Below are 21,542 nucleotides of genomic sequence, written 5' to 3' on the forward strand. Positions count from 1 at the left end.
CTCCTGAATTGCTCCAGTGAAATATCTAGTTGTATAAATGGGTTGTATAATTGTATAATTTGGATAAAAGGATCAACAAAAATATATTAGTGTTAGAGTGATATGTTCAATTCTAAAGATTATATCCTATTTTAGTTCTAATTATTAGTTCCATAAACATACATATAATATACTTCAGACATTTTTATGACTGAGGGCAACGTTAGAAATGACTAATTTTTGGTAATATATTTTTTTAAATATGCGTTATATCTTTTACTCCTGCATTTGCAGTTAAATTGCAGATACAATAAAAAACACAATAAATCATGCATCTGTATGCCTTATGAGAAAAAACTAATATAAATATCAAGAGAATTTCATAGTCAAATGTGTAAAGAAACATACAGATTTCTAATTTAATTCAGAAATGATGTAAAAGTGAAAATTGTCAGCTGTATAAATGAGTGCACATATAAGTCACTTTGAATTCAAGTTTCAGACAAATAAATTAGTAATAATAGTAATACTTGCACACACAAGTATCTCCCTGCTTTGTTTCTTCTTAAATGTAATAAGAATGTAATTACACTTCTTAAACAGTCATACTTTAAAACAAAGGGTATATTGTTTTAGTGCTGACTCAGTCATGCAATTATTTTGTAAGATACTTGTTTGACAGGGATACAGACTTAATGGACAGTGATACCTATGTGCAGAAGTTCCCCAGGCTTCACAGCAATGTTGGATCCAACACGAGAAGCCATCTGGACTCTCCTCTGGCCCTTACCTCTCTCAACAGAGCGCCCTGAGTGCAAGTGATCACACAAAATGATCATTAGAAAAGAGGACTCCAGACTAAGGTCGTACAAGATAAGCCTCAAAAGCTCAAATCTGCTCTGCTATTTCTAATGCCACATTAACTAGATAATATTCCAAAACTAGATTTAAGCAGGGAAAAAACTTGCTAGATTTGCCTCTTTCAGTTTTTACAATTACTTTCAGAAAATGAAGAACACATTTTGCTCTGAAACAATAAAGCTTAGAGATTTGTGCTGACAGGTGTGTTCACCAGAGCACTCAAGCACGATTATATATAGGTTTCCGTACTGGTATTTATGCTTTTAAACTGAACTTGTAATTCTTACAAATGTGTTTAAAAACGTATATCATTTGAAGACCACCATGGAAATAGCCTTTATTGAATCTGCTTAATATCCACAAGGCTTTTAGATTCATAATGTATATCCAAAATGAAGTATGTGATTTTTAATAAAAAGTGAGATGGATTTTACCTCCCTGCTTGGACTGGACTGAGCCAATTTTCATTTCTGCCAAACCAGAGGTTTGGTTCCTGTCATTCACTACTTATGTCTACTTCTGTATTTTATATGTTTGCTAATGCCAATATCAATACTGCATTAATATGTCTGTCTGCAGCATAACAGATTGAACTGAGCTGATGGCAACTGCAATTTTCAAATGCATTCTGAAAGCTGTAAAACTGGGCTTGGAAGAGAGTTTCTGGTTTGCCCTGTAGCACAACAATGTCTTATAGCAAATGATGCACCCTGCTCTTCAGAACTCACCAGACACATGGAGGAAACTGGAGGCAATGGATTTTCCAAGGGGATTGACTGCTACACAGGAATATGTTCCATAATTTTCTAATGAAACATTCTGAAGCAATAAAGAGCCATTCAGAAGGAGCAAAGCATTCCCATTCAATATTCCTTCATTTTTATGCCAGTTTATGGATGGTTGTGGCACACCTGTAACACCAAAACACATTTGAGGGTAATTAATTAATTATGCCGCTCAAATATTAATAAGAGGATCTACAGATTGATTAAAGGCACACTGATGCTCAGATTGGGAAAATCAGTTGCACATTTACTACCTAAGCCAATACGCCTACCCATGCTCTGCTGCATGTGCCTGGAGTGACAGAAGTACAGCCTTAAAATTGTTAGCCCCTTGAAGATTTGAACAAAACTTTGAAAATAAACTGCAAAAGATGGTACTTATTAATTCTGTACAAGAAAAACTAAATGACAAATCATCTATGCACAGGAAAAGAAATGTGATGCCTGTATCTGCTTAAGTCTCTAGATAGCAGAGGGAGCAACAGCACAGAGCTAAAGCTTAATTCAGCTTAATTCAGTGCAAATATTTTATATACTGTAGGAAAACATCTGTCACAGAAATAATCCACAGAATTTTAATCATACCATCATTAGACATTTTATTGGAGAAAACACCAATATCCTGCCTATGTGATTAACTAAAATTTAAAGTGCAAAGAGTGTACACTTATTCAGTCTTTTCTGCTTTTTGCAAAATGAATGGTAAGGGGATAAAAATGTTGTCAGTGACACAGTAAAAAATGTCAGGTAGACGCACACAAGACAAGCACTTCCTTATAGTCAGAATGGTGGTAGTAGTTGTTGTTCACAGTCAATAATAAATTGTGATAACCCTGCATCAGATACAGTAATCAGATAAAGGTTTTCCAAGAACCAGTGTACTAGTGACATGCTGGATCAGCAAAGCCCAAGCCGTGCTTCCCTGAGAAACTCCTACATTTCAGGTTAGGAAAATTAAATTGCCAAAATGAAATACATTTGCTAGTTTATGAGGTCTGCTGTAGGTTAGTCATTATGTACAGTGATGAATTATTTTGCTAAAGTGCCTGTACAGTAGCTCTAGAATGTTGTGTCTCAAAGAATAAATAGAACTAAATAACTAATGCTGTTCATAGTTTCTGTGCTTAACTTAATGATAGAACAGTGGGCTGCTACTCTTACAGCAGTGGGATAGCACACGCAATGTGTTCTGACTGCCCTAAGGGGGCATAGTTGTATCATCCTTTTCTTTTCATAATGTTAGGGGAAACACCGATTCTTTAGCCATTCAAAAATTTGAAAAACTGGCTTCTTCTAACACTGAGTATGGTCAGCCAGTCAATTTAAATGTATTCTTTAACAAACCTCACTTGTTGCCAGACGCAAAGACAGAGACAGAGCTCAATTCAAACCATGTCAGAGAATTACAGATGAAAGAGAATCTTATATCTCAAAACAGTTTCTACAGATAAACTTCACCTAATTTTCTCTCAAAAAGAACAAAGCATACCTATTTCTGCTTTAGATGGCACTATTTTATGATCACTGTTTTCTATATCATATTGTAAAACACAAAAATATTTCTGTTAGAATCTAAACAGAGCCTTTATTTGACCTGGTTATGGTACACCATTGGTTTAAGGCAGTTTTCGGATGTGTATGTCTTGAAAACCTTTGCAATGTTACTTGAAGTAGCTGCTGGGGTCACACAGGCCTGCTTCTCTGGCAAAGGATGTGCTAAACATACAGAAAAAACGTAATACTATCCCATGTCACATTCGATTTAACTGAAACATACAGTAATCATATAGAATTTCTAAATCTATTTCTAATCAATACTGTGATACATTTATTCCAATTTTCAATACACTTTAGTGGTTTCCATTTCTCCACTGGATATTTGGCAGGGTGATACACTGGGACTGAGAAGGCCATCTGCTCCAGAGGACAGTGGAGAGAGACTGTTGGTAGAACATGATGCCCTGGTAATGGGGGATGTGGACAGACAGGTTAACAGGCTAACAGTAGTGAGCAGTTCAGTACCAGGAGAGAGTTTCGCAACACCTATGGAAAACACGCAGACCTGGTTCTTTTCTAGTTATTCTTAAGAGCTTATTTGAGGATTAGCCCTCCTTGTACAGTGGCATTAACAGTTTGTTCTCTAAATACAGAGTTTATTTTTTAGTTTAAATAACACTACAATTGGAAAATAATAATATGACTGAAAACCCTCACTACGTATCATATGGGTGTTTTGCGCACATGGGCTAAAATGAAGCTGTGGCACATGCGATCTGCTTGCACTGAGCATTTCTGTCTTGGCACCATGTTCATGGGACGTCTGTATAAAGTATTTTGCTCATGTTGTGATTGAAGGTAGAGACAAGTGAAATATAAAAAGTTCGCTTTCCAAACTAACTTTGAAAACCATCTAAAAACATTATTTTGCTGCCATTTTAATCAAATGTCAACACTCTTGTTCCGGAAGATTGCTTTTGTAAATGATGTGGGTAAAATAAATTCACCATAAGATCCATAAAACCCATAAATGACATGTTGATGTTACACACAATTTCTTTCCAATTAGCTATGGTCTTCATTATTTCCACATATTAGACAGGAACCGTTACCATTATGGTATGCACACTTTAAACTTGCACAAAGTTATAGGTATAAGAGGGCATTAATCATTAATAAAGAAAAATCTTTGTCACTATCCAAGAGTCCATAGAAACCAAAATAAGTCAAAAGTTTCAAATGTCTGTTTTTTTTTCCAGAATCCAGTCTTAATTACTTAATTTATATAAAGAAGGAATTGATATTGTGAAGCTTTAACTCTCATGGAAAAAACGACAACTCACAAATGCAAAGTACAATATTTTTGCAAAAAAAATGTTTGCATTGGGCTTTAAAAGGAATTTTGCAGTAGTTTACATCTAAAGATTGAAAAATTGTATATGATTTATATCTACTGTACCTTCCTAAGACATCTTGACATCTACTTTCCAAAGACATGCTAGCTGAGTGAACTTCTGTCTGTATATTGCTAAAGTGTGTATCAGTGTGCCATCAACGCAGTCCCACCTTACACCCTGTGTCTGCTGCTACTAGAATGGTGCTCTTCAAAACTTGCTGTTTTTTTTTTTAAATACAATGCCACTGCATTTAATAAAGCTTTGATGCAGAACTATTACAAGCTGCACTTTCTCCAGACAACATGTGCTGCTGGATTTCAAACAGTTTTCACCAACCTGTCACTGGGCACTCCAGAGTGACTTCAGTTCCAGCATTCACACTGACTCTGTCCCCGACCACAGCTGTCACTCTTTTGTTCTCCAGGTCTGAAATATTCTTTCCCGAGGCTTGGATCGCAGGGGCCTCTGTTTTGAGAATGAAAAGTCAAGTTGTACATTTCAAACATCATCAGAACAGACTTGGCAGATCACACACAGCTATGACTATATTCAAGTCTAATCCATCCAGCTTAAGTGTGCATGAAGAAACTATCGTATATATCTATCTGTCCACATGCACTATCAATTTGATGATAAAATGTCTTGGTGGTTACTCAGCTGTTTCAGCTTATATCACAGAACAACCAACCAAAAATTATTGTCACTGTCAAATTATTGTCACTGTGGCATAGCCTTACCAGCATAGAGTAGCTCAGAGGTTTCTGTATCTGACCCCAACTCATTTGTGGCTGCACACCGATATACTCCACTGTCCTGCACTCCAGGGTCTGATATGTGTAAACGTCCACTGCCGTCCCACGACACCCTGTGGATTGGAGTTCATCAGCAGTCACTCTACACGTCCGCTTGGGTTAAAGGTATACATGTACAGCGTGCACACATACTGTATGATGAAAGAATCACTGAGAGGAATCTGATTCAATCTGGTCACTGTAAGGGTATAACAAAAAGGTGCAGCTATGACTTTGTTGAAATGCAATAAAAAAATGATATCACTATGCAGTGATTCTTAATTGTGTGCATCAGGATCTATTGATATTATGTAAAATAATTCTTATCTCCTGAAATACTGCTGTACAATATTCTTAGTTGGCGATGTTCGTCTATGTTGCATTGTTGTTTGGGACGTACAAATAATTTCCTACGAGGGATAATAAACCTTTAATTGCAATATGAGAGAATTTCTACAATGCTGTTTCATGAAAAGGGCAAACAACAGCAAACCAACATAACGTATAACAGTTTATATATCAGAATAATTCCTCCAGACTAATTTATTCAATTTAATTTTCTCCAAGAAGCCTAAAAAACCTTTCTCACAAGTCTATTTCCTGTTAACTTAGTCACTTAATGACTCCAAGCCTGACTAAACACGAATTCTTGTAGGTATGAATACACTGTATTTATTATGTTTGGTCTATTGTACGTGTTAGGGGTTTCCCCTCGAGAATGAGATCAAGACTTGGAACTATTTGTGAAGCCCCATGCTAAAAAAGACTCTTTGACACTTTACAGCTTTGCAGGAATCCCCCAAAGGAGGAACAATGTGGATGAGAAAACCTAATAAACTATTCTGAATGAATTAACAGTCTGCAGCAAGAACTGCATGCTTATCTTTGACTTGACTGATGGCTGAAACATTTTCCATTTGTCCTAGCTTTCGCTGCTCCATCGGGCTAATAAATCTGCAGTGGTTTCCTCAATGATGGTACAAAGACAGTGGATGCTCAGAAAAACTAAAAATCAAAAATCCTGATTTCAGTTCACAGCATCCAGATACTGTAACAAACACAGGACCATGGGCATCTAAGAGATGAATGTCAGCCCAGGCTTCACATTCTAAAACAATGATTTGATGGCAAAAAATTGACAATCCATGTATTTATTTTTGTTCCTGTCTATTTTTTGATCAGAAGAATCTTCTTCAGACCTTGATAAAAGAAAAAGAAATAGTCCTTTAGTGTGGAATTCCACATGATCTCATTAAGGAATGTGAACAGAAGGTGGTTTGCAACTCTAAAGGCATGCTGGGGTTTATGATTCTACACAGTGCAGTAAGACTACAAAAGTCCTCAGACAGCCTGGTACACCACAAGTGGAATCTGCCTAAGCCAAGAAAGTTTGTATCCTTTTAAAGAAAATACTACACCTGATGTATCAAACATGAATCTATCAGTGCAAGAAAAAAGAAATAAGAAGGACAAATGTAATGACAAGGCATTTATCAGATATAAAATGCCACACTACAAAACATGCTACTGTATCACTTTAATAATGCACACAGAGCACACACAGTGTCAATTCCATACAAGTAAAGTGAATGCAACCCTAATGCATTTAGGTAATGTTTTATTTTTGGTAAAAGAATAATTGTGAATCATCTGTCATTGTCTTCTTTCTTGAATTGGCTTGGATTGTTTTTTTTGTGTGGAATTGTAAAATCAAATCTGGAAACTGGTCTGCAGTGAGTAGGGCATGCAATATGAAAAAAGGATAAAACCTTGTGAAGAGGTGCAGAAATTCGCACATCAGCAGCAGGCTAGCAGGCTCAGGGCTCCAGGGCTAGCTTCATGTGCTGTGCACATGTTCGCAATGGAGATGTTACAGGGCTTCTTTATGTGAAGGTGGTAAAATACTCACACTAGGATCTAAGACCCCTGTAGATTTTACCAGCCTTTTGCAAAAGTCTGCAATGAACCTGATTTCAGGCCTTTTGCTCAGAGAGAAGAATCTGAATATCTCTCCCTGAGGAAACCTATGATATTATGAAAGAACCATCAAGGAAATTAAAATAAGTCATGTTGTGAGTTGCTTTTGCACAAAGGAAAAACTCAATTTTGGAGGTCAGTCAACTAGAGATTGTTCTGACAATACCTTGAGCAATATCATGATCAGTTCCATATGTTGTATTGTGCTGATACATGAGTGCATAAAAAGCTTTTAAAAATCAGACTTAGACGAATATGAGTCTAGAAAGTTTGGAAACACTACTTTTTTACATGTATACACCTCTGCTGCAGGCAGCTGTATCTTAACAGTTTCTTTTAGGTCCTTCTCAGTTTAATTCAAGGAGCTGTGTCTATCGTCCTCCTGCCACTTCCAATACAATTGCCACTTCAATTGTCCCATGATAACCTAGTCAATTTCATCTCAATCCAGCTCCACATTAATTTATTTAATCCTAATTCCAACAGATTGCACATTATAGCCATGACAAGGGCACTGAAGGAGCACTTTGTACGATGTAAGGTGGATGGCAGTGAAAGAAGAATTTAGCTTTTAAACAGGTGTGTTGCATTTCAGATGTGATTTCTCAGGCCTACTCATTTTAGCAGCAAAGTCTGTTTCCAATGTTATCTATTACAGTCTGCCTCGCTTCCTTCTTGCAAGTAAGCACAACATCTTCTCATGGAAGACCAAGCATCTGTTTTAAAATTGTTTCTAGTTTCAGAACATGACACAATAGATAGAAAAATAAAACCCTTTGAGAATCTAAACTACTTTCTGTCTCCTTCTATTTTTTGTTTTGTTTACAATACATTTTCAAAGCAAAGCAGTTGTTCAAATTTGGCAAATTCATCTGCTTAGTTTAAGAACCTAACAGGAACTGGGTTTGAGACATCTGGCAGCAAGAATTATAAGAATTTTAAATAGCTCAAATTTCACCAAAAAAGGGCCTACGGCTCCTTCACAAAAATTAATGTTAACTTTCTGTCACCTCAAAGTGTTATAGCTTTCATTACTCAGGCAGAATTTACCGAGTATGAATGTTTTTCTTTTCTAAGTCATACGAAGGGATTAATTGGTGAGCTTAATGCTGCAAAACCTCTTTTGAAGGCTGAAGAGGTTAGATGAATGAAAAAAAGAGATTAGAGACCATTTGATACATTGAGAAGTGACTGGCAGGGACAATATGAAACCTAGTGGAGTCTGGGGAGCATTTTGACTTTCAAAATATGCAGCCAGTGTTTTCCTTTCATTTTATTGGACACCGCAGGAGAGCTATGTTTTGGTTGGCAAAGCCTGAAATCGATTAAATACACTGGGGCGTATCCAAATAATTCTGTATCGCCTTTATCTTTTTTTCTTTAATAGTTCTTTTCCTAATCCGAGGACACGCAAAGATTCCAAAGGGGTCCAGACGGTGGGAGCTCAGCGACAGTGTCTAACAGTGTAAAGCACATGCTTCCTAAAACTTCAGCCTGAGCATTCAGAGGGAACATTCTGCAAATCCTAAAACGACATATTGAGTTCAGCCCTTTGGTACCGAATTCATAACAGAAAGTTTAAGGTCCTTCATCTACCCTGATCTCACATTTCATACCCTCTGTGAAAGGGACAAGACCTGCACTGTAAAATATAGCTCAGAGGTCATGGAGTTCTCCTGATTTGTTAAAAAGGGGCAATAGGAAACTTTAGTGCAACTATAAGGAAAATTGCAAAGTTGATTTGGATGACGACACAAGGGACAGGCTGGTGAACAAGGTAGAAAACAGCTCTGCTACATTCTTTGCCTGCTTGGCCTTTGAAACTCCTAGCAGGTAATTCTCTTTATCATGCTTGCACAGCGATGATTGCCTCAGTTCTTGCAGGAAGGAGTAAAGACAATGTTTGGTGGCTGTCTGGGTGGAGGAAATTGCAGGCACTTCATAGTAAAGTATAATTGCAAAGATCTGAGCGTGGGTTTTCAAGGACAATATTTTATAATCAACAGTAATTCAGCCTCATTGGGGTTTGGAACCTTCACAGAGAAAATCGAGTCAGAGCCAAAGAATCGTGAGAGACCTGTGAAAGAAACCAAGGACTGCTCTCAGTTTCGCCCCCTGAGGAGAGCTATGCAAAATGAAAGTTACACATCTTCCTATGTTATGGTGTTTTGCAACGGAAAGCAGACATGACAAGATCAAAGCAGATTGAAAGGTAGGTAAATCGTAAAACATATATTGCAGTTGTTAGTATTCCTTGCGAAAATGGCTGTACATTTTTTTTAAATAAAAAAAGGACCTTACGTTTTCAAAACATCAGTATGAATATGGCAAAGTACATATAACATAGACTTTTTGCCATTAAAATATACAGCCCTGTTTTACACATTAAAAGGAAAAGCCACACAGATAACTCTGATCCTACTCTACTGCTCATAAAAACCTTAACATAAGGATGATGTTCTCAATGACATCTACATTTGGCAGAATCCTTCATTTCTTTACATAGAAAGTAAACCCTATTCTTCCTGATTCACCCTCCTTTCCCGAATCTCAGTGTTAAACAAACCTGACCTTGGTCACTTTAACTGAGGGATATTCGGAAGGAGGGAATTAGTGTTTTACACGAGCCTGGAAAGAGCAAGCCCGGAAAACTCCTGTCAAAATCCAAACTAGTGATATATACAGTTGTATTTATAGAGCTGTGCAATTAGAATATATAGACAATGACTGATTTATTATTTTGAATTAGCACAAGTATTTCACAATTTCCAGAGGCAAAGGGTGAAAGCAAACATGCAGTAATGCCAGGGATTTCACACTTCAGTGTTATGACTACAGTCCGTGGGCATGTTAAAAAGTTCCAAATCAGGTATAATACCAAGATAATTAACAGTGAAACTACGGTAACAACAACTGAGCACGGTCAATGAAAAGTAAGAATTCCACTATTTAGCCTAGAATCTAATAGTATCTTTCCTCTTTCAGTCTTACTTGCTTAAAATGAAACCACTGTTGAACCATTATCAATTTTTGATGAAGGTCATTGAAACTCTTCAAAATAACAAGGTTCTACTAAACCAATTCTTATAAAAATGGAACTAAACCATTTACCTCTCTGAAAAATGCAATGGTGCTCCATCCTTTGTCCAAGAAATCTTTGGTTCCGGTATTCCAAGAGCTGAACACAGCATATATACACTTTGTGTGGAATTTGTCAAAAATGCAGCCCTACCAATGCTTATATTGATAGTCTTCTGGAATGTCATTAAAGGATTCTGTTTTTGCCTGATAATGTTGGGCTTTTTCTGCTTTATTAACTGTGAGTCTGTGTCTTTGTCATGGACGCGCTCTGATGAATTAGGTGTCTTGTCAACAAGCTTAGTTTTGGAAGTGTTCTCTTCCACAGGTCCTTTCCACTTCTCAGTACTGGACTGAGGTCTGGACACTTCAGCCATGAACTTGTATATGAGCTGTGAGGCCAGGTCATCGGTCACCTCTCCGTTCTTAGCAAGCTCACTGATATTCCTCACAAGCTCCTCAAACTGCCCAGGATCTAGACTGTAGGCACCCTGAAGAATTGCCTCCTCTAGGCGTTGGTCAGGAAGCATCAGGGGGTGGTAGGACCCCTCTGAATGTGTCAAGTAATTACCAAGAACCTGAAGGAAAGCCCGCTCTTGGGCTTGGCTGTCATCCAGGTAAAATTCATTCTTTTCACTCCAACTCTGCCACACCTTGGTCATTCTGTTCCATTTCTCCTCCAGGCGACTGGCTTCATTCTGGTCCGCCTTTACAGATGCGCCGTTGTGTTCCATTTTCACAGTCCCCCTGTTGGGAGGCTCTATCAGCCGGTTGTCATTCCCAATCAGCTTCAGGACGAAAGTTTCTTTTGCCACTCCAGCAATACACCGGTAAACCCCTATGTCACCAGCCTCCAGACTGTGGATCTTCAGAGAGCCAGACTTGGTGACTCCTAGACGCTTGCCATTGGAGAGGGCATGTCCATCCTTCTCCCACCTGATGAGAGTTTTCAGGAACCTCCTAACTGGGCAGCGGATTACCACCGAGGTCTTGGGGAGAAGATAAGCCCGCCCCCCAATGGTGAAGTGGATGCGTTTCTCCTGCCGGGTCTGTATGTAGACACGATGAAGGCCGAGGATCTGAGGGCCTCGTTTCTGGGCCGGCTTGGGTTTCATTTCCTTCTTGTGCTCTACACAGAGAAAGGCATTTTTTAAAAAACAGTTATTCGTTTGTACAGCTTGTGTTTGATGATGATCAAAATTCTTTTTAAGTGATGCTGTTACATATGATTAATTTGGGCAGCAAACCTTGGCCACAATAAAAATTAGCTGCCCCGTTTCATTAACATTTAAAAAATCTTAAACAACCTAATCTGCTTTAGCTTATTTTAAGGCTCAGAGGCATGTGAACTAAATGTAGTCTGAGCACGATTAAGAGCTGTTCATCACTGAATCTGCCTTGACCATGAGAGCATAATTATCAAAGGCCAGAGGACATGTTACATCCAACCATAACATGACAATTCTGTGATCCTGTGGTGTGATAGGTTGCTTCACAGACAGTGATAGCATTATTTTCTGAAGTGTCACACCCTCAGAAAATATCTAGGCTGAACTACAGAGTTCAGTTAAGGGCTACTTGATGATTCAGCATTCCACTGCTAATTAAAATCAGATAACTCTTTAACATGTAATATTGTATTTAACACAAGGCCAAGGACATTCTCTAATCTCGATAGAATCACTTTCAAGTAAACTGTGGAACTCAGACATTTGGCTTGTAAAACCTAACTTCTTGTCCAAGAAAGCAAAGAAAGCAAAACTTGCACACAAAAAAACAAGTAATTCAATTAACAAAAAACTTGCCAATTTGAAAAACTTGCTTTCGTTACAGCAAATCTAAAAGAAAAATGTAAACTTAAAAATGTAATCAGTTCACATATGGAAAATATGATCTTAAAGCTGTTTTTTAATGTTATTTAAACTTTGAAACGGTGGCTAAACTAATTAAAATAAAAAAAACTTGATCACTCCATAAAGTATATTTGATTTAATCCAATGCTAAAACATGACTTAACTGCTTGTTAAATAGGTGCCAAGAAATGTAATCTCATATTTTTATAATGTACCCAGGACATCAGAAAATCATACTTCAGAAAGGTTGATCGTGAGTGAACAGGTTCACAGCTTACAAGAGATTAAGGCATTTCACTAACGTATTCCTTTACAAATTAGGAAACCTATAATTTCACATGCAGTATTGCATCTTTACGTACTTTGCAATTAAGGCTTTTTCGTTATTAATATATAAACAGTGACTCAAAATACATTTTGACTCCTCCAAAAGAGAACTTATTAGTAAATTCTCTTTCTGCTTTAGTGACCTGTCATTTCCATTACTGACGCCATTTCGTTTCTATAAGCACAGGCAGCACATGAAAATGCAGGTTATGTAGGGGTCAAGATAGAGGCTTACTGGTGCAGGGGTTCATGCGACAGGCTCTGACGAGAGGTGGAACAGAGAGGCCGCTGCACACTGGCATGTTTAACGTGACCTGCTGGCCTGTGGCTGTAAGCCTGCGACAGAGTAGCTCCCTCCGCTGGACTCCAGTTCCACAGCTGACAGAACACTGCCGAGGAAAATAAGAATGTCATCTTCAGCCACTGTGCAGCTTTCTAAAGCAGACAGCACAAGCCAAATATCAGTTCTGCAGAGAGTATAGCACTTTACACAAAGGTAGTGTGATTTTCATTAGTACAAATGTAAAAACAAAAGAAAGCATGGACATATCGTTCCTATTAGCTCCTGTAATTGTCATTTTTCTTCCCTACAGCAATCCTTCTGTCCCTCAGGCACGTTGCTCACCTTAGACCACTCTCCAGCACTCAGCTCCAGAGGGCAGTCCACTCTAGCACAGGACATGTGAACAGCAGGCTTGGGTTCCACACAGAACTCGTCTGAGAGCTTGAGGAAGCGGCCATCTGACAGCAGCTGTTTGCAGTGAACTTTGCGGGACTGGGTACCCCCTCCACAGCTGTGAGAGCACTAAGGGACAGGCCCAATCAGAACCAAGACTTCACACTTCTACTTTTCAATGAGCCTTTTTGAAATGCATTTTTATTGCAGCTTATTGCGTCGATTGCTGTATCCATGCACAAAGCTGTTTGATTTTGTAGCTTTCAAAATCTAGGTTTTTCAAGAACAGCACATCATTATAATGACAAAAATAACTAATGTTCTACCAAAATAAATAAAAATCCACTTAAATAAAATCAGGATCCTTAGAAAATAAATAGCATCACAAGAGGAAGTTATCTGTGGCTTTTTTTAACCACACAAAGATGAAGCAAGACAAATTAAAAGGAGCAGAATGCCAAGAAACAGTTTAAGTAAAAATCATCAGTCAAAGACATTTCTCTTCTGGCCAAACAGAGTTTACAAAATCACAGTTAATTTCACATCCAGTCAGATGTCTATTTGCTTGGTCTGCTCCTCTGCTGGGATGAGTTCTGCTTTAAGAACCTCACCTCTTGCCAATCCTCAGTGTACCAGGAAGGTGGGCAGTCGAACTGGTTACACGCTTGTACCGCAGGTGGCCTGATGTCCTGGCACTCACTCTCAGCAACGCTGCTGGTCTCCACTGGGTCCAGTGACAGCACCTGCAAGCAGTCCACATTCCTGGTCTGGATCCCTACCCCACATGTAGCTGAGCACTGAGTCCATGCAGTGAACTCCCATCTGAGCCGAAACAAAAGAGGAAACAGTCCCAGATGCTGTGGGATTCATACCTGCATCTCAACACAGAGAATTTCACACTAGAAAGCATGTTAACATGTAAAGCTCGAGATTAAACTGAATGAGTAGCATGACAGTTGCTACTGATTTTTTGTAAGCCTGTATACACAGCATTCAGACTGATTCTCCTAGGACACAAGCCAAATGATCTTTCCAAATATTTACTAGCTTTTGTGCAGTATTTTATAAAAGCTTAATCTCTTAACACTAATTTTAGATGAAAAAACAGAAGTAAGAGTAGATAAGACCAATTTACTTCTAGTTCTGATTAGCACCATGTTTGTTATTTTTCAGTCACAAAGCATTCTTTCCCAGTTACGCCTCTTCGTTATAGATTTGTGCAGATGGTATCTGCAAGTAATTCACAAGTATAGGCACCACGGAGCTTAGATGTACAGCTGCTTCCTGTGAGCAACCATTCCAGTACAAGGAAGGAACACTAAATTAAGCCACAGATGAGTATTGTGAACATAACAGAAACCTTTGAGAAGCACATAAATAAATTCACATGTATTTGAACAGCCAGAACTAAATTCCTGTGCTAAATATGTGGTGAGTGGTACAGGAGAGGGACCAGACTGCAGCAGGAGTCAGTAGCACAGAGAAAATTGGCTTTCAGATCTATACAAATGATATCACTTGGGAAACATACCCTTTTTCAATTACACTTTACAACCAGAACCATAGCCCACTGTACATGATAGTGAACACATACATCCTTACTGTTTTCTTTTCCATTTTAAGCTGCAGACACAAGTACTTCACAGGCCCATTTAAAGCACTGTTAAAAACGAAGCCTGGAGCACGTTCACTCTCCCATGGACTGCACAGCTTGAGTACTGTATATAGTGTCTTACAAAAGTATTCAGACAATTCCTAGGGTGTTCCATTTTGTGAAATTACAAAATAATGCATACACATTTTTAAAACCTGAATACTCAAACTAAAGATTTCTTTGGGTAAGATAAGTTACAGTAAATGCCAGCCAAGAAATGAAATATGTTGTTTGCATAAGTCCTCTGACCTGTGAAATCAATATTTGGTGAAAGCACCTTTGGCAGCAATTACAGACAAAAGTCTTTTTCGGTAAGTCTCTACCAACTTTGCACACTGGTTTTCTTTAATTCCTGCCCTTTATTCTTGGCAGATTTTCTAAAGCTCTCTGAATTGGCTTGGGAATCACTTATAAACACCAGTTTTCAAGTATTTCCACAGATTCTCAGTAGGATTCAAGTCCTAAGCCACTCAAGGACATTCAGTTTCTTATTCTTAAGCCACTCTAGCTTAGTTTTGGCTTTGTGCTTCACATCATTGTCCTACAGAAAGGTGAGTTGTGACCCCAGTTTTGAGTCTTTAGCAGACTGAAACAGATTTGCCTCTCCTTTTTGCCCTTACAGTACTTCATTCTGTCCATTTTTCCTTCATTCCTCACACGCTTTCTAGTTTGACACCATCAAACTATGAGTATGCTTCCTGCTGATGAGAAGCATGCTCATGGCACAATGCTGCACCACCATGCTTGCCTTTAGGAATGCTGTTGACTGGTAGACATGCTGTGTTGTGTCAGTTCCATCTGACCACAAAATATTTTTCCACATTTTCAGGATCACTCAGGTGCTTTGTTGCAATCTTCATGTGGGATATGAAGTATGTTTTCTACTCTTCCCTGCTGGCCAGCTTTATGGAGCAAAAGGATATTGTTGACTGGTGCACATTTTCTCAGCTTAACTCTTTAGATCTTTCAAAGTTATGGGCCTCACAGTGTCATCTCCCCCTGACCAGTTTCCTCCTTGACCAGCTGCTCAGTTCTGTGTGATGTGATGCACCTTTCATTTCTTGAAGATTGAATAGATTCTACTCATTGAGATATTCAATGTTATTATTGCATATAGAGAGAGGCCAGTCAACTGTGTTGTAATTAAGGTATTGTTTGCATTAATTTAGGTTTGAATTAGTTATGCAATCATAACCCATTAAAGTTTATTGTATATTAACTATTTTCTTCTATTTGTATTCTGCTTTGAAAGTGTGGTATAGGATGAGTTCATAACTTATATTAATGCTTCCTGAAAGTGTCATGACTACACTCTTAAGTTGTATTTATCTCTTCCAAAGCTTTATGAAGGTTCTCAAATGGCAAATACTCTAACACTGAGCTAATATCAAATCTGCTAAGCAGCTTATTTAGTTTGTAGTACTAAAGAAAGAGCAGGAGACTGTGGGATTATAAAATGGCGTATATTGACTACAAGAACATTTCCACATGCTCACATTTAATTTTTCTTAGATATTTTGGAGACTTTTAATTTCCTGGCTGAATTAAAAATGGAGCTAATTAAAAAAGTCAGAATGAATAAAGACCAGTATTAATCATAATTCTTTTTACAAGGCTTTAAATGCATGTAAGGATTATAACAATGATTCTGGAGTTCCACATTCAAAACCCAATACTCCAACTGTGGAAAAGAAACGGGAGTTGATACATTTTGAGTTTGTTTACCATATTAGATCATAAAATGGCCACAGAGCCACCAAAGCACACAACAGTGGTACAGAATTACAGTGGAGACAGCATCATATTCTTATTTGAGAGGAATTATTTTCTTCTGATTTATGCCTTTGGTTGTCTTTATTAAATGTAATATCAAATTTATGACCTAAGATTATTTCATAGCTTCACAGATGGAATATTGTGGAATGGAATGAGGAAAGTACTTTATGGTTGGTTAGTTTTAAACAATGCAGCTGACACCCACTCATAAAGATCCATATTGACCTCCTATAGTCTCAGGTTTTGCAATTGCATAGTAATAGTAAGAGTTATAAATATAGCCTATTTGAAATTCAAAAACAATTTACTGATATGCAGATAAAGTCCAATGCATTTACTGGCATTAATGTAATGGTGCAACAAGCTAAAGAGCAATATGACACAAGTTTCTTTTGTTGTTGTGGTTTCAACAGAAAGATAAAACAATGCCAGTTCCATGTAAAAACAGGAAACCTACATCCTCATTTTACAAAGCCTCCACTCATCCTGACACAGAACCACACCCTAAAGCAAATCAGTTCCCAAACTTCTTGCTGCACCTATCGAAGAATCAATCTCTTCAAAGAAGACTTTGCTACAGATGTAATTTAGTATCAGTCCCTTTCAACCTCCTGAAAGGTTTTTTTTTAACCACTAAGAAAAGAACTGTGAGAGAACACTGAGAAATTAATGATGGCTCTGCTAAAATTATTTCATTGGGTTACTCCTGTAATCCTGCTGCCATGGAAGAGATCACTAGCAATCCATAAGTGGCTAATAAACTCACGCATTCCAAATACTGCCTCAGAGGTGGAAGCTGGATCCTTTACACCGACAAGAGGATAAGCCACAAAAGGCCTGTGGCCAAGATGGAGTCAACAATGAGATACTGAAATAAAGCACCTCAAAGTTGCAGCAAGCCTTCAATCTCAAACTGAGAGTCAGATGTTTCCCTGAGTTCTGGAATCAAAGACTGATCTATAAAAGTGGAGAAGACAGACTTGACCCTGTGTAAACAGTAATCTGGGGAAGGTATTGCATTCTGTAGTGTCATGAATGCTTGAATTCTGGCCTTCCTCACCTAACAGTGTCCAGACCAGATTGGCTTGCTAACAAACTGCCACACATCTGATCACATTTACACCTTACACACACTTATATATAAACATGTGCACCAAAAAAGGACAGACAAAAAATAGCCCATATTACTAATTTAAAAAAAACATTTGATTCAATTTGGCACAAAGGGCTTTTACCAAATATCTTTGAAATGGTGTAGGAGGTAAAGTTAGTGTATTAAGAGAACAGGTTCACATTGAAAATCGAAAACAAAATAACTGAATTTTTAACTCTGGATTGTGTGGTGAGACAGGGCTGCAACCTGAGCCCAGCACTGTTCAATATCTATATTGATGAGCTAGTACTGTTAAATAGTCTGCAGCACCTGGCGTCACTCTACACAACTGAACAGGGGCTGCTGCAGAGCCTGTGATTGCTGGAGCAGTAGTGTCAGACCTGGGTACTGACAATATGGACAATTTCTTTTTCCAGAAGGAAGCCAGATCTCAGGGAAAATGTAACCCTACTCATTGACCTATGAAGCAATGAAGTGTGGGGTCCAAACAAAAACCGAGATTAGACTAATGGGGCAAACACCATCCTGTAGAAGTCCAGCACACAAACTTCTGTAAAACATTCTCCACATGCAGTGAAAAACATAAACCAAAGGAGAGAGCATTGCCACCTCCCTTAGCCAGCTAGCCCTTGCCAATCTCAGGACAGCAAAACTAAAACAACACAAATCACAGTCAACCAAAATTACAGCAAAACTAAACAACACTACATTACCCACTGGAATACACACACAAAAACAACACAAAAGTGAAAACAATATTAAGTATCTGACCGGGACAAATAACAGCAAAGAGAAACACCTTGACAAAGTACAAGCTTGTTGACCATAGTGCGGCCATAGAAAGTGGCTGCACAGAAAGGACAGGCTGTTGCCAGCAGGGAGAAATGGAGACAGAGATGCACTTTCTGCTACACTGTGAGAAGTTCTCTGAGATTAGACAAACATTCTTCCCTAAAATAACAAATCTAATCATAGAATTCCCACACCTGCCAGAATCAGAACCGCTATTGGGGGAGGAAAATCAGCAAAACTGGCAGTCCAGTATGAGATCTCCTATCACAGCCTGAAGAACAGAGAGTAAGCCTGTCTCACAATAATGTTTTATGGTTTATGGGATGCATGCACTGTAAATATTTGTACTGTGAATATCTGCAGGTCTGTACACTGTAAATGTCTGTTTTGTTAATTGTTTCTGTTCTGGCAACACTATAATTCATTGGTTATGTGAATAAAGCTCTTTGAATTTGAATATGAATACGAACAAGCCATGCAGGAGAGTGATGGCATAACAGAGTCTATAATCCAAACCACTATCTGACACAGCATGACAAACAAACCCAACTTGTTGTGAGAGAGGTGTGTGATAAGAGAGGCAAATGGATTGGGGTGATCTGTATCAAGAGACAGCCACTTCTCTGGGCAATTCTCAGATTGCACATCCATTTACTCAAAAAGATATGTGAGAGAGGGACAGTAGAAGGAGGAACAAGCAACATCTTAGACTTTGTCATGGAAGGAAAACTTCCTGTGTTGTGAGCAGACGGGAATGTGAAAATCAGCATCTTTCAGTGAACCAGTCAACTGCTACTACTACTAATAATTTTTATTCATAAAGCACCTTTCCAAACCCAAGGACACTGTTCATCATGAATAAAGAAAAAGACAAGAAAAGTACAATAAAAGTTAATGAAGAAAAAAAAACAAGAGCATACAGGTTTTTACAGATGTAGGCAATCAGGCCTTGGTAAAAAGGTAAGTTTTAAGTTTAGATTTGAAGAGAGTTAAAGAAGCTATCTCTCATAAGGTCTGAGGAAGGTCATACCACAACAGGAGCAGCGACAGACAAGGCACGGTCACCACAAGTCTGTGATTGTCCTGGGGACAGTGAGTAGAGGACCAGTCTCAACAGAATGGAGCCCACAGTGGGGAGTGTGTACATGAAGGAGATCAGAGATTTATGATGGAGCCAGATTGTTTAGAGCCTTGAAAGTCACTAACAAGATATTGTATTGAATACTTGACTTGACAGAAAACCAAAGTAGAGACTTAGCTAGATGGACTGAAAAAAGGCTTCTGCCTGATCATCTTATAATGCAGTACTCTGACAATCTTCTTAAGACGTCTCAGGTTTAGGGTATGGCAGGGTCTGTCTTCCTTTTTGGCACAAGGAAGTAATCTGAGTAAAGACTATCCCACAAGTGCTGGAGCTCATAATCTTGGATAACGTGCTTGGCTCTGAACTCCAAAACATGTGCACAGACAGTCCAAAGGATGTGTACACTTCCCCTGTTCCAAACCACACCCCAACCCATGTTCCTTCCTTGCAGGATTTGCACCCTAGGGAAACACTGAGGGAGAAATCTGTGGGGTTCTCCACAAGCAGAGAGCTTCCCAGAAAATGTGTGACACCACCAGTGTCTGTTACAAACTGGATGCAATCCAGCAGCAAAGGCATTTAACCACACTTGCAGCAGCCATAAGCAACAACCTCACTTGGACTCAGTAACCTCGATCAGAGAATCCTCCCCAGTTTGCAGTAGGTGAGATATGCAGACAGAGAGGTGATCCTGTTCAAAGACAGGGAAGCTCTCACTGCAGGAGTCTAGCACTAGGGAGCTCCTCTCCAATTTGACTCACCTGGCTTGTAATAAGAGCTGTGTAAAACAACCAGCTTTCTGGATGGCCTACAAAAAAAAACAGCCACTCGCACCCCTTCAACTGTCAGGGGAGAGAGGGCATCATCCATACTCTTGGAAAACATGATTACAGCAGAGGATTAAGCAAAAGAAAGCACACAACAGTCCTAGGCTTTATCCTGGAAGGTGAACCAAAGGTACATCCTGTGAAGATGGTGAACCGGGAAGTGAAAATAAGCATCCACCATCCACTAAGCTATCCACCATAGCGACGTCTCACAGTCTCCAAGGCCAGATAGAGAATGTGCTTGTGTGTGAGCCTCTTGAAATGGACCCTTCTGAGGAGTTTATTTTAAGATAAATTGAAGATTTTTCAGAGTTAGTAACTGTAGAGGAGAGTCTTTACATTTCTGGGGCACCAGGAAGTATTCTGTCAAAGCCATCCGACGAGTGCAGGAGCTCAACCTCTGTGAATCGCAAGTCAATCTCCAGGGCGAGAGAGTGAATTTCTCCCTTCACTCCCAATTGCTGAGAGGCCTCCTCTCCTCTGTGACCTGTGACTGCAAAAGCATCCTTCCTAGCTCAAACCCCAAAGTGATAGGGATTTCAAACAGAGGTCCCCTTTCCCTGTCCAGGATTCTAGCCTGCATGAGATGAGAGACTCCTGCTAACACTAAGTCACGCTGAGGCATGGAGCTCCTGTATATGCTCAGGGAAGACAAAAAACAGACAAAAGGAAGTGTTGTAGTGGGAAATGTAGTACAGCCCAGCACACATGTATCTCCAGTCTGATGTCTCCTAGCCTCTTTGGAGTCTTCTTCTAAAAACCTGGATGATAAACCAGGCAGGAAGGAAGAAAAGTGGCGCCAGCACCAAGCTTAGGCAAACAGCACAGAGCGGACGGCCATGCCTCTCAGAAATAAAAGAAGGAAGAGATTTTTTTTCAAAGCCATACGAAGCAAGTGCTAAACCCAAATAAAATCTGAGGACAACAGAAAAGAGAGCCAATGAGGAGCTCAAAACAAAACAGAAGGAAAAAAGCTATCTGCCAGCAAGATGCGCTAATCTGCTAAATGGTAGCAAGAAGACACTTCTGTTGGTCATTTTGCTCCTAAAAGCCGCAAAATAGGAATCTGCTGCT

The 21,542-nt window shown here is 38.9% G+C and overlaps 1 protein-coding gene across 2 annotated transcripts in view; it reads right to left on the bottom strand.

Moving 5' to 3' along the window:
- Positions 1–21,542, bottom strand: part of adamtsl3 (ADAMTS-like 3) — a 164,824-nt gene that overhangs the window by 8,671 nt on the left and 134,611 nt on the right. Inside the window, exons 18-25 of one of the 2 annotated variants that reach the window (XM_015343041.2) lie at positions 13,833–14,043; positions 13,171–13,350; positions 12,781–12,934; positions 10,399–11,494; positions 5,257–5,384; positions 4,856–4,984; positions 1,569–1,751; positions 689–787 (exon numbers count right to left, since the gene is read on the bottom strand). In XM_015343041.2, coding sequence (XP_015198527.2) covers positions 689–787; positions 1,569–1,751; positions 4,856–4,984; positions 5,257–5,384; positions 10,399–11,494; positions 12,781–12,934; positions 13,171–13,350; positions 13,833–14,043 — 2,180 coding nt within the window. The remainder of the gene's footprint in view (positions 1–688; positions 788–1,568; positions 1,752–4,855; positions 4,985–5,256; positions 5,385–10,398; positions 11,495–12,780; positions 12,935–13,170; positions 13,351–13,832; positions 14,044–21,542) is intronic. The other variant, XM_015343042.2, reaches the window with a different exon arrangement.

Source organism: Lepisosteus oculatus, chromosome 5, assembly GCF_040954835.1.
Source record: "Lepisosteus oculatus isolate fLepOcu1 chromosome 5, fLepOcu1.hap2, whole genome shotgun sequence".
Taxonomy (NCBI): Eukaryota; Metazoa; Chordata; class Actinopteri; order Semionotiformes; family Lepisosteidae; genus Lepisosteus; species Lepisosteus oculatus.